The sequence below is a fragment of the Pseudophryne corroboree genome, chromosome 4 (assembly GCF_028390025.1).
Source record: "Pseudophryne corroboree isolate aPseCor3 chromosome 4, aPseCor3.hap2, whole genome shotgun sequence".
NCBI lineage: Eukaryota > Metazoa > Chordata > Amphibia > Anura > Myobatrachidae > Pseudophryne > Pseudophryne corroboree.
This window is the reverse complement of record NC_086447.1, coordinates 584,713,516-584,730,715: the sequence shown is the minus strand read 5'-3', so window position 1 is coordinate 584,730,715 and position 17,200 is coordinate 584,713,516. Positions and strand designations below refer to the sequence as shown.

The 17,200-nt window shown below is 45.2% G+C and overlaps 1 protein-coding gene across 7 annotated transcripts in view; it reads right to left on the bottom strand.

Annotated features, from left to right (window-relative positions):
- MAP3K4 (mitogen-activated protein kinase kinase kinase 4) overlaps positions 1-17,200 on the bottom strand; it is a 219,894-nt gene that overhangs the window by 195,566 nt on the left and 7,128 nt on the right. For all 7 annotated transcript variants that reach the window (XM_063917525.1, XM_063917526.1, XM_063917523.1 and 4 more), the window contains 3 exons: positions 10,560-11,950; positions 7,354-7,611; positions 5-151 (listed from right to left, as the gene is read on the bottom strand). In XM_063917525.1, the coding sequence (XP_063773595.1) occupies positions 5-151; positions 7,354-7,611; positions 10,560-11,950 (1,796 nt within the window). The remainder of the gene's footprint in view (positions 1-4; positions 152-7,353; positions 7,612-10,559; positions 11,951-17,200) is intronic.

Here is a 17,200-nt window from a genome sequence, read left to right as displayed (position 1 = left end):
TTACCATTAACATTTTTTGCAGGTCTTCCTCAAAAGCATCAATGTTGCAATCAGGCTTTTGAAAGTTATCCAACACCTCTCTTAGCATAAACTGATAGTATTGCTTCATCAGCAGGCCACCTTTCAGCACTTCTTTGCACTCTCTCACTAGCTACAAGAGAAAGACAACACTGTTATTACTGCCACAATGAAGATAGAGAGAGATTACACACATATATATATATATATATATATATATATATATACATATATATACATATATATATATATATATATATATATATATATATATATATATAGAGAGAGAGAGAGAGAGAGATTTCACATAAAACATATTGATGCTCACTGCAAAATTTGGACTTCAAAAGACTACACTGAGTTCATACATTATTATATTTACATTTATGTACATTATACAGAAAGTAAACAAGTGGTCGCTTCACCTTTCATTACCCTTGACATAGGTAACTCCACACACACAAAAAAGTAACATATAGAAGGTTTGGTCAATCTAAAAAGCCCGTGGGCTGGATATAATGCCGCCCGAGATCGCCGATCTCAGCTGTCTTTTTTAAAGGAACAATCACTTACAAGCCATGGTTTTGTCTTGTAAGTGATTGCCCCTTTAAAAAAAAAAAAATAAGAATTTACTTACCGATAATTCTATTTCTCGGAGTCCGTAGTGGATGCTGGGGTTCCTGAAAGGACCATGGGGAATAGCGGCTCCGCAGGAGACAGGGCACAAAAGTAAAGCTTTTACAGGTCAGGTGGTGTGTACTGGCTCCTCCCCCTATGACCCTCCTCCAGACTCCAGTTAGGTACTGTGCCCGGACGAGCGTACACAATAAGGGAGGATTTTGAATCCCGGGTAAGACTCATACCAGCCACACCAATCACACCGTACAACTTGTGATGTAAACCCAGTTAACAGTATGATAACAGAGGAGCCTCTGAAAGATGGCTTCCTAAACAATAACCCGAATTAGTTAACAATAACTATGTACAAGTATTGCAGATAATCCGCACTTGGGATGGGCGCCCAGCATCCACTACGGACTCCGAGAAATAGAATTATCGGTAAGTAAATTCTTATTTTCTCTATCGTCCTAAGTGGATGCTGGGGTTCCTGAAAGGACCATGGGGATTATACCAAAGCTCCCAAACGGGCGGGAGAGTGCGGATGACTCTGCAGCACCGAATGAGAGAACTCCAGGTCCTCCTTTGCCAGGGTATCAAATTTGTAAAAATTTACAAACGTGTTCTCCCCTGACCACGTAGCTGCTCGGCAGAGTAGTAATGCCGAGACCCCTCGGGCAGCCGCCCAAGATGAGCCCACCTTCCTTGCGGAATGGGCCTTAACAGATTTAGGCTGTGGCAGGCCTGCCACAGAATGTACAAGTTGAATTTTGTTACAAATCCAACGAGCAATCGACTGCTTAGAAGCAGGTGCACCCAACTTGTTGGGTGCATACAGTATAAACAGCGAGTCAGATTTTCTGACTCCAGCCGTCCTTTAAATGTATATTTTTAAGGCTCTGACAACGTCCAACAACTTGGAGTCCTTCAAGTCGTCTGTAGCCGCAGGCACTACAATAGGCTGGTTCAGGTGAAACGCTGATACCACCTTAGGGAGAAAATGCGGACGCGTCCGCAGCTCTGCCCTATGTCGAATGGAAAATTAAATAAGGGCTTTTATAAAACAAAGCCGCCAGTTCAGATACTCTCCCGGCCGAAGCCAGGGCCAGTAACATAGTCACTTTCCATGTGAGATATTTCAAATCCACCTTCTTTAGTGGTTCAAACCAATTTGATTTGAGGAAATCTAAAACTACATTTAGATCCCACGGTGCCACCTTAGGCACCACAGGAGGCTGTATATGCAGTACTCCTTTGATAAAAATCTGGACCTCAGGGACTGAGGCCAATTCTTTTTGGAAGAATATTGATAGGGCCGAAATTTGAACCTTAATAGATCCCAATTTGAGACCCATAGACAATCCTGATTGCAGGAAATGTAGGAAAACGACCCAGTTGAAATTCCTCCATCGGAGCACTCCGCTGCTCGCACCACGCAACATTTTCGCCAAATACGGCGATAATGCTTCGCGGTGACTTCCTTCCTTGCCTTTATCAAGGTAGGAATGACTTCTTCTGGAATGCCTTTTCCTTTTAGGATCTGGCATTCAAACGCCATGCCGTCAAACGCAGCCGCGGTAAGTCTTGAAAAAGACAAGTACCCTGCTGAAGCAGGTCCCTTCTCAGAAGTAGAGGCCACGGATCGTCCGTGACCATCTCTTGAAGTTCCGGGTACCAAGTCCTTCTTGGCCAATCCGGAGCCACTAGTCTTACTCCACTTTGCCGTATAATCCTCAATACCTTTGGTATGAGAGGCAGAGGAGGAAACACATATACCGACTGGTACACCCAAGGTGTTACCAGCGCGTCCACAGCTATTGCCTGCGGATCTCTTGACCTGGCGCAATACCTGTCCAGTGTTTTGTTGAGGCGAGACGCCATCATGTCCACCATTGGTTTTACCCAACGGTTTAATAGCATGTGGAAAACTTCTGGATGAAGTCTCCACTCTCCCGGGTGAAGGTCGTGTCTGCTGAGGAAGTCTGCTTCCCAGTTGTCCACGCCCGGGATGAATACTGCTGACAGTGCTATCACGTGATTCTCCGCCCAGCGAAGGATCCTGGCAGCTTCTGCCATTGCCCTCCTGCTTCTTGTGCCGCCCTGTCTGTTTACATGGGCGACTGCCGTGATGTTGTCCGACTGGATCAACACCGGTCTTCCTTGAAGCAGAGGTTCCGCCTGGCTTAGAGCATTGTAGATTGCTCTTAGTTCCAGAATGCTTATGTGAAGAGACTTTTTCAGGCTCGACCACACTCCCTGGAAATTTCTTCCCTGTGTGACTGCTCCCCAGCCTCTCTGGCTGGCACCCGTGGTCACCAGGATCCAATCCTGCATGCCGAATCTGCGGCCCTCCAATAGATGAGCCTCCTGCAACCACCACAGAAGGGATACCCTTGTCCTCGGCGACAGGGTTATCCGCAGGTGCATCTGAAGATGCGACCCTGACCAATTGTCCAACAGATCCCTTTGCATGGAATCTGCCGAAAGGGATTGCTTCGTAAGAAGCTACCATTTTTTCCCAGGACTCTTGTGCATTGATGTACAGACACCTTTCCTGGTTTTAGGAGGTTCCTGACCAGGTCAGATAACTCCTTGGCTTTTTCTTCGGGAAGAAAAACCTTTTCTGAACTGTGTCCAGAATCATCCCCAGGAACAGCAGACGAGTTGTCGGCATTAATTGGGATTTTGGAATATTCAGAATCCATCCGTGCTGCTTTAGCACCTCTCGAGATAGTGCTAAACCCATCTCTAGCTGTTCTCTGGACCTTGCCCTTATTAGGAGATCGTCCAAGTATGGGATAATTAATACGCCTTTTCTTCGAAGAAGAAATATTATCTCGGCCATTACCTTTGTAAAGACCCGAGGTGCCGTGGACAAACCAAACGGCAGCGTCTGAAACTGATAGTGACAGTTTTGTACAACGAACCTGAGGTACCCCTGGTGTGAGGGGTAATTGGAACGTGGAGATACGCATCCTTGATGTCCAAGGATACCATAAAGTCCCCTTCTTCCAGGTTCGCTATCACTGCTCTGAGTGACTCCATCTTGAACTTGAACTTCTTTATGTACAGGTTCAAGGACTTCAGATTTAGAATAGGCCTTACCGAGCCATCCGGCTTCGGTACCACAAAAAGAGTGGAATAATACCCCTTCCCTTGTTGTAGAAGAGGTACCTTGACTATCACCTGCTGAGAATACAGCTTGTGAATGGCTTCCAAAACCGTCTCCCTTTCTGAGGGGGACGTTGGTAAAGCAGACTTCAGGAAACGGCGAGGTGGCTCTGTCTCTAATTTCAACCTGTACCCCTGAGATATTATCTGCAGGATCCAGGGATTTACCTGCGAGTGAGCCCACTGCGCGCTGTAATTCTTGAGACGACCGCCTACCGCCCCCGAGTCCGCTTGCGAAGCCCCAGCGTCATGCTGAGGCTTTTGTAGAAGCCGGGGAGGGCTTCTGTTCCTGGGAAGGAGCTGCCTGTTGCTGTCTCTTCCCTCGTCCTCTGCCTCGTGGCAGATATGAATAGCCCTTTGCTCTCTTATTTTTAAAGGAACGAAAAGGCTGCGGTTGAAAGGTCGGTGCCTTTTTCTGTTGGGGAGTGACTTGAGGTAGAAAGGTGGATTTCCCGGCCGTAGCCGTGGCCACCAAATCCGATAGACCGACCCCAAATAACTCCTCTACGCATCGCCTGTCCACTGTCGTGTCCATAAAGCTCTTCTGGCCGAAATGGACATAGCACTTACCCGTGATGCCAGTGTGCAGATATCTCTCTGTGCATCACGCATATAAAGAAATGCATCCTTTATTTGTTCTAACGACAGTAAAATATTGTCCCTGTCCAGGGTATCAATATTTTCGATCAGGGACTCTGACCAGCACTGCACATCCAGGCAGTCGCAATAGCTGGTCGTAGTATAACACCTGCATGTGTGTATATACCTTTTTGGATATTTTCCATCCTCCTATCTGATGGATCTTTAAGTGCGGCCGTCTCAGGAGAGGGTAACGCCACTTGTTTTGATAAGCGTGTTAGCGCTTTGTCCACCCTAGGAGGTGTTTCCCAGCGCTCCCTAACCTCTGGCGGGAAAGGGTATAAAGCCAATAACTTCTTTGAAATTAGCAGTTTTTTATCGGGGCACCCCACGCTTCATCACACACGTCATTTAATTCTTCTGATTCGGTAAAAACTACTGGTAGTTTTTTCACACCCCACATAATACCCTGTTTAGTGGTACCTGTAGTATCAGCTAAATGTAACATCTCCTTTATTGCCAAAATCATATAACGTGTGGCCCTTTTGGAAAATACGGTTGATTCGTCACCTTCACTACCGGAATCAGTGCCTGTGTCTGGGTCTGTGTCGACCGACTGAGGCAAGGGGCGTTTTACAGCCCCTGACGGTGTTTGAGGCGCCTGGACAGGCACTAAGTGAGTGTCCGGCCGCCTCATGTCGGCAAACGACTGCTTAAGCGAGTTGACGCTATCCCGTAATTCCACAAATAAAGGCATCCATTCTGGTGTCGACCCCCTAGAAGGTGACATCCTCATATTTGGCAATTGCTCCGCCTCCACACCAATAACGTCCTCATACATGTCGACACACACGTACCGACACACAGCAGACACACAGGGAATGCTCTATACGAAGACAGGACCCACTAGCCCTTTGGGGAGACAGAGGGAGAGTCTGCCAGCACACACCAAAAAGCGCTATATATGACAGGGATAGCCTTATGATTAAGTGCTCCCTTATAGCTGCTTTTATATTAATATATTGCCATTTATTTTGCCCCCCCTCTCTGTTATACCCTGTTTCTGTAGTGCAGTGCAGGGGAGAGACCTGGGAGCCTTCCTGACCAGCGGAGCTGTGACAGAAAATGGCGCCGTGTGCTGAGGAGATAGGCCCCGCCCCTTTTCCGGCGGGCTCGTCTCCCGCTATTTAGTACATTTAGGCAGGGGTAAATATCTCCATATAGCCTCTGGGGCTATATGTGAGGTATTTTTAGCCTTTTTAAAGGTTTACATTTGCCTCCCAGGGCGCCCCCCCCCAGCGCCCTGCACCCTCAGTGACTGCCGTGTGAAGTGTGCTGAGAGGAAAATGGCGCACAGCTGCAGTGCTGTGCGCTACCTTAAGAAGACTGCAGGAGTCTTCAGCCGCCGATTCTGGACCTCTTCTTGCTTCAGCATCTGTGAGGGGGCCGGCGGCGTGGCTCCGGTGACCATCCAGGCTGTACCTGTGATCGTCCCTCTGGAGCTTCATGTCCAGTAGCCAAGAAGCCAATCCATCCTGCACGCAGGTGAGTTCACTTCTTCTCCCCTCTGTCCCTCGTTGCAGTGATCCTGTTGCCAGCAGGAATCACTGTAAAATAAAAAACCTAAGCTAAACTCTCTAAGCAGCTCTTTATGAGAGCCACCTAGAATTGCACCCTTCTCGGCCGGGCACAAAAATCTAACTGGAGTCTGGAGGAGGGTCATAGGGGGAGGAGCCAGTACACACCACCTGACCTGTAAAAGCTTTACTTTTGTGCCCTGTCTCCTGCGGAGCCGCTATTCCCCATGGTCCTTTCAGGAACCCCAGCATCCACTTAGGACGATAGAGAAAGTTAAAAAAATCAGAGGTAGGCCGGCATCTCGCACCTCCAGCGATCGCAGGCGACATTACATCCGGCCCCATATGTAAAAAGTGTTGTCCTGGCTGTGGTTTGCTTTGTTTTGTAATCTTCAATTGACTTACAACCGTATTTGTATAAATGTATTTTATTTTGAAACCCTGGACTGGCAAAGCATGTGTTGTCTGCAAATCATAGCGTTGAAATCATTAAAAATGATAGGACATAGGAAGCAAATGGGTGAACATAAGGACCCAATTACTTCCTAATTATAACACCCAACCTCCAGGTCACTACCTTAGGCATGTAGAATAAATAGTGCCTTAGGTTATACATTACATGGTATCCTAGCTGTGGAATAGATTGCCAGATAAAAAACACTATATATGATAAAAGAAAATCTCCCACTACAGAACTGTAAAGTGCCCAAGCTCAGGAAGTGCCTTTACTGTTCTGTTCCCCAAGCTGAAAATTGTGAAAAAAAAAAAAATTTAAATTGTGGATGTTGATATAAGTGAAAAGATGGCTGCTGCTGCCAACCAATTCCATCGTGTGCAAAAACCTGTATTGCAGATTAAGTGCTGGCATGATAAACTCTCAGAAGTATATCTAACAAGTGTCCTTTTGAGCAGATTCTCAAGATGCAGGAAGCCAGGCATGATAAAGCTTCTGTCCATGTCCAGATGTCAATGACGTGTTACAAACCTAATTATCATCTGCCTTGAAAGGACTAGAACAAATAGCTTTTCATGCTTGTAACCCAAATCACTGATGTTGGGAAGTGGGGGCTGGGTATTCACAGAATTACATAAGTCTGGGTAACTACATATTAACAGTTGGCAAGAAGAAAAAAAAATAGTCTATAGATGCAGCATCTGACAGAGGACATCAAACAATATGGGTATATGGTGCACGTTTCACATACAGATCCCACTAAAAAGAAAAGAAAAAAAACACACAAAAAGTATATTTTTCCATAATAAGCCACTGCCTGACAGTAAACTGGCAAATCTAAGATAACTAAAGTTTAAAGTCAACTATATAATGAAATGAAGCACAAATAAAACTCTCACAGAAAACCGTATTTACTAGCAGACATCCAATACCAACCTGTTTAATGCTTAGAAGTGACGGCTCTCCAGCAGGCCTCTGCTCCAATCTCAGTTTCAGACATTCATGAATTACATTTAAAAGCACCCGGCAGAGAACCAAGAAAGCCGGCTCAAATGATGGTAAATCCATGGCTCTCAGCTCTTCCAATGAGACCAGGTCACATGAGGGTTCAAAGTTCAGCATGGAGCTAGACGACTGCTTCAACAGATCAGGCAAGTAATCCAAGCATAACATGAGGTCTGGGAATTCTGAAGACTGCACTCCCATAGAGAGACAAAACAAAATAATAAAAAACAGTACATTAAAACATTTCACATTTTGTGTGTATTAAATATTGGGAGGCCATCTTAATTCAAGGTGACGTTATATCATTCCAGCAATGGTAGATGAAAAAAAAAAAACTCTTGAAATATTAAACATACTTTTGAGCCATTGAATTGACTAGCAAAATTACCCTTGGTTATAGAGATGGATTGACCGCTTTCTCAATATGAGACACCGACAAATGTTTCTTGTGCTAAAGATAAAAAATAAAACCTCAGGGTTGCTCTTCCAACATTACAGGACAGTTCAAGACAAAGAAAAGGTACAGCCATTCGCTTCCAGATGTCCTCCCTATTACTGTCTTTCCAACTGCAGCAGATCCACTCTCCTGCACGGGACAGGTGTCCTAGCACCAGTGTCAGGTCTGCAACTCAGTCAGTTACCTGTTCATCCTAATCCCATACACCAGTACAGATCTGGACGTTTTGGGACCCGGCGGAAACGAGGATTAGGGGAGCAAAGGAATTTTACATTTTACACTTTGATACATCATGCTTTATTCCACCTAAATCTAAAAATGTAGATTTATGCTGTTATTTTCTAATAACTAGTTATATGGATCAGAGCCAGAACTATCAATTTTAGTACATGGGTCAAGAAGGCAATTTCAGAGCCCCATGTCGTACAGTTTACCTTTGATGTTTAAAATGGACCTAACCTAATAAATCCCTGCACCTGCATTAAGATTTCCCCCAGTTGGCAGCTGCCCACTCGCACACCCGTAGTTATGGTTCCAATATGATTAGACCATTAAATTAGTTGTATTCTTTCACCCAGATTTAGGCAAATGTCACACAAAAGATTATTCACTTAACAATTTTGTGCTCAGTAATTTATTTATTTTTTATGAGTAAGATATCACTAGAAAAGGGTGGGACCATACCAGTTGTGATATGGATAGAACTCTGCTTTGAAGCTCTATGACTATCTCCGATTTTGAGGGATATTCAATTAGCAGCGATAACGGACTTTTCGCGTGAAACGCAATTACAGCCTATTCAATTTGCAGGGAAAATGTATCCGTGATAATTTTTTCACTAATTTCACTTCACCTACTCTGAGCAGGTGAAAAGTTGGGAAAAGTCTCTATTTTAAGGAAAAAATGTTTGGATATGGTACAGAACTCCTGGGACACCCCCCTTAATGACTAATTAGGCACGCTGAAGTTTTTAATTATTTTAAATTGGCCAATAATAACATGTAATTTTTGGGGTGAAAAAGTACAAAGTGATGGAAATTGGGGATCAAGGTATGGGACAGGTATATTGGGGTGCTTTATGAGTGGGACAGGTGTTTTTAGGGTTGCAGGTGGGAGTAATCAGTCTGTTTCCACTTTTTTTTTTTTAAAGTACCCTAAAATGACCCAAATATATATTTATACCCATTTTCATGTACCCCAAATTTAATGAGCATTTATTTTGCACAAAAAAACTTCCTTTCTATAATTTTTTTGCATTTTTAAAAAAATGCATATAACCGCCATTTCACACAATTTAAGTCCCCAAAAACTCTCTAATGTGATCTGTAATACACATCTCTTCTGTTTTCCTATGTTCGTTTACCATTTTTTGGGGTACAGGCTAATTTTCCCATTTTCACCTACACTTTTCACTGCAACAACTTTCACGTGAAACCCGTTTGTAATTAAATAGGTCGAAAAACGGGAGCGCGCATACCACCGAAAAGCCGTTTTCGCAGCAATTTTCGGGCGATTGGCGCAAAAAATTTTCGGTTGAAAAATTGCAGCGAATTTGCGGATAATTGAGTACCCTAGTTTGACGTTGCGATTTCCCCTGAACTCCCCCAAAGCCCAGAAGCACCGATTTTGACTGTCTGTACTTGCGATTTTTACTTTGGGCCCAATTCAGACCTGATCGTAGATGTGCTAAAGTTAGCACATCTACGATCAGTTACACAGACATGCAGGGGGTCGCCCAGCACAGGGCCAGTCTGCCCCACGTCAGGCCCCCCCCCACCCCCCCGCACAAGTACAAAAGCATCGCACAGCGGCAATGCTTTTGTACTTCACGGGTAGCTACCGCGCTGGCAGGGAGCTACCCGTCGCTGTCCAAGTCAGAGCGGCTGCATGTGACTTCACGCAGCCACCACGGCCCGCCCCCCGCACACTTGCGTTGCCCGGACTGCACCACTAACCGCCGGCCCGCCCCCTCCCGTCCAGCGACCGCATCTGCCTGTCGATCAGGCAGAGGCGATCGCAGGACTGAGATGGCAATCGGCTGTTTGGCATGCGCAGTTCAGAGCTGATCAGCTGCTGTGCTAAAACGCACAGCAACGATCAGGTCTGAATTAGGCCCTATGTGCGATTTTGACTAAGTGCCAATTTTGACTATACTTTGTGCTAGATTGTACACAACATAGACAGGATTGACTTGCCTGCACAGTAATTTTTTCTTTGCGATAACAACCCCGCAGGAGTGCGCACCAGTATCCAGCAGTATCGCAGCTGGCTAAGCACAGTGCGATTTACACTAACTTTCCTTGCAACCATGACTATATAGTCAAAATCGAAAGGATAAATCTCACCGTGTGTTCACAGCTTTACAGACAGTACAATGTGACAAGTGATGTCAATTTCCATAGTTGTAGTAAAATCCATTCACAACTACTAAATTGTACATTTATCCCCTGCCGCTCTAGATCAAACATCTCTTGGTTTTAATGCACAACACAATTTTTCAGACAATAAAACATGAAAACACACAAGTTTAAACTGTAGTAACTGCGCCAGTTATTTCTCAAGAAGAATTTGTATTCCTAATCATAAAGGAATTTTGGATTATACCATGCACTAGAAATGTTTCACTTATTTATATATGAAAAAAATTAAAAAAAAGTACAATCACCATGCCAACACTCACCTCCAGTTTATGATCAGTCTTTATCAGGGCTGTGCGTGCCCTCTGAAGTGAGCCATGCATTAATTTATGAAGCCTTAAAATCAGCTTTCGTAGCCCCATTTGCTTTAATGCTTTGTCCACAAAGGGCCTGTATATTGATGTCAAACAGTGTCTGTTACAACCAGTGTCATGGCAGCAGTCTGGAACTCCCCAGCAAGAGTCATCCTCAGACACAAATCTGTCCAGTATTTTTTGGTAACTTTCCCCTTTTATAAATGGACTCTTTACGCTATTGTTTAAGTTATTGTCAGTGTACTGCCTAGTATATAATATGCTGTCTTTATCGTCTTTTTCCCCTTCGCTTTCTTCTGTACATGTCCCAGAGCCCTCTGTGCTCATATCCCTTTCATGTTCCATGTCGTTGTCTTCCTCCTCTGGACCATTTGATGGACGTGGTGAAGAAATTTCAAACACTGGCCAGCCAATGTCAGAAAGGTTTTTGATGCCTAGCACAGTTCCCATAATCCTCAGCTTGTGATTTAGGTCCTTGGTTATATTAAGCCATAAGCAGAGTGCCTGCACTCTTGCTTGAAAGTCTTTTGCAGCATATTTTTCATAGTCTCTCTGAAGAGCCTGCAATGATGGGTAAAGTGCCTCAATGTACTCCAGAAGTTCCATAATCTGTTTTACTTGCTCAAAAGAGACTCGTTGTTTCTGGATGTGGTCATGATAACTTAAGTGACCGTCAGCAAGCGCTTCCCGAGAGCCCATAAACTGGCCCTCTGAAAAAGTCCCATTGAGATCGCCCCCGTTCCTGACAAGAGACAACCTACCATAGTTCACCTTAAAAGTTAGAATTTCATTAATGATTTCAGGTATGGTCTGACGTGCTGTATAAAGGTACAAGTCTTGGTCGTTAATGCTGCGGCCGGCATGCCAAGCTTGTAACTCTAGCCAGAATAGCTCATTAGATCGATTCAGCCACATAGCAGCTGTTTCTTGACCCCTCTGTTCCCTTTCCTTTTTCTTAGAGACAGATGTAAGCTTAAGAAGAAGACGAAGGGTCTCAAAAAACTTCAAGCGGTCAGCTGGGCAGTCTGTCCTTGAGGTCTGTCGTGTGGTCCTGGCAAATCCAGAAACGGGTACAGACACGGGTAGCTTGGCACTGCTGCAGCCAAGGCTGAGGTAAGGCTTATTAAGATCAACATCTGGTATGGATTTTTTTGGCAAGGATCCACCGCCTGGATCCAGCATAAATGAACATTGTACGTTTTTTTTACGATCTCTCTCCGTAGTCCTAAGCGTTGCTCTGTTCTTTTTTTCCTGCCGGTAGCTGTGGTCCTCCACATTTTCAATGTTTTTACCGGCTTCTTTCGGAGGGGTTTCTTTCTGATTTGGTGTACTCATCTTTTCTGTTATATAAAAGGAAGAGGAAACATTATAGAAGCGGTCACCAATTATTTCATACTGCAGTCACTGCCTGCAACAGAACTCAAATGAATAAAACGGAATGTTCATTTTTTCAAAAAGAATATTAGAAACATATACAATCATTTAAATATAAAACTTGAAGAACAATAGGGCAAATATATTTACAAGATTACAAAAGTATATATATTTCCATATTGTGCTTAAAACATGCTAGCTTTTCACACGGTTTCTTTCAAAATGTAATTATCTTTAGTTTTTGGGGAGGGTTTTCTATAATTGAACTTGTACTGTGTATACTCATACAGGCAACATTCACACAATCAAAAAACATGGTAAATCGGCCAAACCATGGGCCTATACAGTCTGCAATTACATTTTATACTGTTCTGCATATTGCGCTGTATAACCCCTTCATTAAGGACTCACACCCCTGTGCTAAGACCAGGTGTTGACATCTGCTCCTATCACATGCCAACATCATCACAACTGATTTTTTTTGTACAGTGTCCATAGTACATTATGCATTTGGGTTTGTTTTTGTTTTTTTTTGGGGGGGGGGGGGGGGGGGTTAGAAAAATAAGATTTTACTTACCGGTAAATCTATTTCTCGTAGTCCGTAGTGGATGCTGCGGACTCCGTAAGGACCATGGGGAATAGACGGGCTCCGCAGGAGACAGGGCACTTTAAGAAAGAATTTGGATACTGGTGTGCTCTGGCTCCTCCCTCTATGTCACTCCTCCAGACCTCAGTTAGAGAAACTGTGCCCGGAAGAGCGGACATTACAAGGAAAGGATTTTGGAATCCAGGGCAAGACTCATACCAGTCACACCAATCACACCGTATAACTCGTGATAAACTTACCCAGTTAACAGTATGAACAACAACGGAGCATCAGATCAACCCTGATGCAACCAACATAACCCTTATTTAAGCAATAACAATATACAAGTATTGCAGAAGAAGTCCGCACTTAGGACGGGCGCCCAGCATCCACTACGGACTATGAGAAATAGATTTACCGGTAAGTAAAATCTTATTTTCTCTAACGTCCTAGTGGATGCTGGGGACTCCGTAAGGACCATGGGGATTATACCAAAGCTCCAAAACGGGCGGGAGAGTGCGGATGACTCTACAGCATCAAATGTGCAAACACAAGGTCCTCCTCAGCCAGGGTATCAAACTTGTATAACATTGCAAAGGTGCTTGAACCTGACCAAGTAGCCGCTCGGCAAAGCTGTAATGCCGAGACCCTTCGGGCAGCCGCCCAAGAAGAGCCCACCTTCCTTGTGGAATGGGCCTTAACTGATTTAGACAGCGGCAACCCAGCCGCAGAATGAGCCTGCTGAATCGTGTTACAGATCCAGCGAGTAATAGTTTGCTTTGAAGCAGGCGCCCCAAGCTTGTTGGAAGCATACAGGATACACAAAGATTCTGTTTTCCTGACCCTAGCCGTTCTGGCTACATAAACCTTCAAAGCCCTGACCACATCTAGTAACTCGGAATACTCCAAGTCACGAGTAGCCACAGGCACCACAATAGGTTGGTTCATATGAAAGGATGACACCACTTTTGGCAGAAATTGTGGACGGGTCCGCAATTCTGCCCTGTCCATGTGGAAAACCAGATAGGGGCTTTTATGTGACAAAGCCGCTAATTCTGACACACGCCTAGCTGAAGCCAAGGCTAATAGCATGACCACCTTCCACATGAGAAATTTTAACTCCACGGTTTTGAGTGGCTCAAACCAGTGTGACTTCAGGAAACTCAACACCACGTTAAGATCCCAAGGTGCCACTAGAGGCACAAAAGGGGGCTGAATATGTAGCACTCCCTTTACAAACGTCTGGACTTCAGGAAGAGAAGCCAGTTCTTTTTGAAAGAAAATGGATAGAGCCGAAATCTGGACCTTAATGGAACCCAATTTCAGGCCCAAAGTCACTCACGACTGTAGGAAGTGAAGGAAACGGCCCAGCTGGAATTCCTCCGTAGGGGCATTCCTGGCCTCACACCAAGCAACATATTTTCGCCATATACGGTGATAATGTTTAGCCGTCACGTCCTTCCTAGCCTTTATCAGCGTAGGAATAACCTCATCCGGAATGCCTTTTTCTGCTAGGATCCGGCGTTCAACCGCCATGCCGTCAAACGCAGCCGCGGTAAGTCTTGAAACAGACAGGGCCCCTGTTGCAACAAGTCCTGTCTTAGAGGCAGAGGCCATGGGTCCTCTTTGAGCATTTCTTGCAGATCCGGATACCAAGTCCTTCTTGGCCAATCCGGAACAATGAGTATTGTTCTCACTCTTATTTTTCTTATGATTCTCAGCACCCTTGGTATGAGAGGAAGAGGAGGAAATACATAAACCGACTGGAACACCCACGGTGTCACTAGTGCATCTACAGCTATCGCCTGAGGGTCTCTTGACCTGGCGCAATATCTCTGTAGCTTTTTGTTGAGGCGGGATGCCATCATGTCCACCTGTGGCAGTTCCCACCGCCTTGCAATCTGCGTGAAGACTTCTTGATGAAGTCCCCACTCTCCCGGGTGGAGGTCGTGCCTGCTGAGGAAGTCTGCTTCCCAGTTGTCCACTCCCGGAATGAACACAGCTGACAGTGCTCTTACGTGATTCTCCGCCCAGCGAAGAATTCTGGTGGCTTCTACCATCGCCACCCTGCTCCTTGTGCCGCCTTGGCGGTTTACATGAGCCACTGCGGTGATATTGTTTGACTGATTTAGAACCGGTTGGTCGCGAAGCAGGGACTCCGCTTGACGTAGGGCATTGTATATGGCCCTTAGTTCCAGGATGTTGATGTGAAGGCAAGTCTCCTGACTTGACCACAGCCCTTGGAAATTTCTTCCCTATGTGACTGCCCCCCACCCTCGGAGGCTTGCATCCGTGGTCACCAGGACCCAGTCCTGAATGCCGAATCTGCGACTTTCGAGAAGGTGAGCACTCTGCAGCCACCACAGGAGAGACACCCTGGCCCTGGGGGAAAGGGTGATTAACCGATGCATCTAAAGATGTGATCCGGACCACTTGTCCAGTAAGTCCCATTGGAAGGTCCTCGCATGGAACCTGCCGAAGGGAATGGCCTCGTATGATGCCACCCTCCTTCCCAGGGCTCGAGTGCAGTGATGCACTGACACCTGTTTTGGTTTTAATAGATTCCTGACCAGTGTCACGAGCTCCTGAGCTCTCTCTATCGGGAGATAAACCCTTTTCTGGTCTGTGTCTAGGATCATGCCTAGGAGAGGCAGATGAGCTGTAGGAACCAACTGCGACTTTGGAATATATAGAATCCAGCCGTGTTGCAGTTACCCTTCCAGAGAAAGTGATACGCTATTCAGCCACTGCTCTCTTGATCTCGCTTTTATGAGGAGATCGTCCAAGTACGTGATAATAGTGACACCTTGCTTCCGCAGGAGCACCATCATTTCCGCCATTACCTTGGTGAACATTCTCGGGGCCGAGGAGAGACCAAATTTTTGTAGAGGCCGGGGAGGACTTCTGTTCCTGGGAACTAGCTGTGTTGTGCAGCTTCTTTCCTCTGCCCCCGCCTCTGGCAAGAAAGGACGCAACTCGGACTTTCTTGTTTCTTTATTCGAAAGGCTGCATTTGATAATGTCGTGCTTTCCTAGGCTGTGCAGGAATATAAGGCAAAATATCAGAATTACCAGCTATAGCTGTGGAGACCAGGTCCGAGAACCCTTCTCCACACAATCCTCAGCCTTCCATATGCCTCTTAAGTCAGCATCATCTGTCCATTGCATATTCTACAGGACACGTCAAGCAGAAATCGACATAGCTTTGACTCTAGGACCCAGTATACTCATGTCTCTTTGGGTATATATATATCTATATATATATATAGCTATCTTAAGACAGCATATTTAATATCTATATATATATCTATATATATATCTATATATATATATATATATCTATATATCTATATATCTATATATCTATATATCTATATATCTATATATATATATATATATATATATATATCTCTATATTTACATACTAGGGTCTCAATCTCTGCTGATAAGGTACCTGTCCACGCTGCCACAGCGCTATAAACCCATGCAGACACAATCGTCGGTCTGAGTAGTGTACCAGAATGTGCACGCTATCTGCAGGATCCTTGAGAATAGCTGTTACGTCAGGGCTACCTTTTGGGCAAACGTGACACCCTAGGGGAAGAATCCCATCACATCCTGGCCCTAGTGGGGAGAGGATACTGCCTGAGAATTCTTTGTGGGAAACTGCAGTCTCTTGTCTGGAGATTCCCGCTCTTTTTCATCATGAGAGGAGGGAAATTCACCTCAGCTTTCTTCCCTTTAAACATGTGTACCCTTGTGTCAGGGACAGATGAGTCATCAGTGATATGCAAATCATCTTTTATTACAATAATCATATATTGAATACCTTTCTGCCATTTTGGCTGTAACTTTGCATTATCGTAGTCGACACTAGAGTCAAACTCTGTCGATATCAGTGTCTATTATTTTGGATAGTGAGCATTGAGAGACTCTGAAGGTCTCTGCGACATAGGGACAGACATGGGTAGATTTCCTGTCTGTTCTCTAATCTTTTGTGCAATAAATTCACCTTAGCACTTAATTACACATATTCAAACAGGTGTCGGCGTTGTCGACGGACACACCCTCACACACACATATTTGCTCTATCTCCTCCTTAGGGGAGCCTTTTACCTCAGACATGTCGACACACACGTACCGACACACCACACACTCAGGGAATGCTCATCTGAAGACAATTCCCCCATAAGGCCCTTTGGAGAGACAGAGAGAGAGTATGCCAGCACACACCCCAGCGCTATTAACCCAGGAATAACACAGTAAGTTAAAGTTAACCCAGTAGCTGCTGTTTATATTGATTTTTGCGCCTAATTATGTGCCCCCCCCCCCCCTCTCTTTTTACCCTCTTCTACCGTGTAACTGCAGGGGAGACTGGGGAGCTTCCTCTCAGCGGTGCTGTGTAGAAAAAACATGGCGCTGGCGAGTGCTGAGGAAGAAGCCCCGCCCCCTCGACGGCGGGCTTCTGTCCTGCTTTCATGTACAATTTTGGCGGGGGCAATTTTGTGCCCAACTGTATATTATGCAAACTTTTGCCAAAGAGGTCTCTAATTGCTGCCCAGGGCGCCCCCCCCTGCGCCCTGCACCCTACAGTGACCGGAGTATGTGGGTTTTGTGTGGGAGCAATGGCA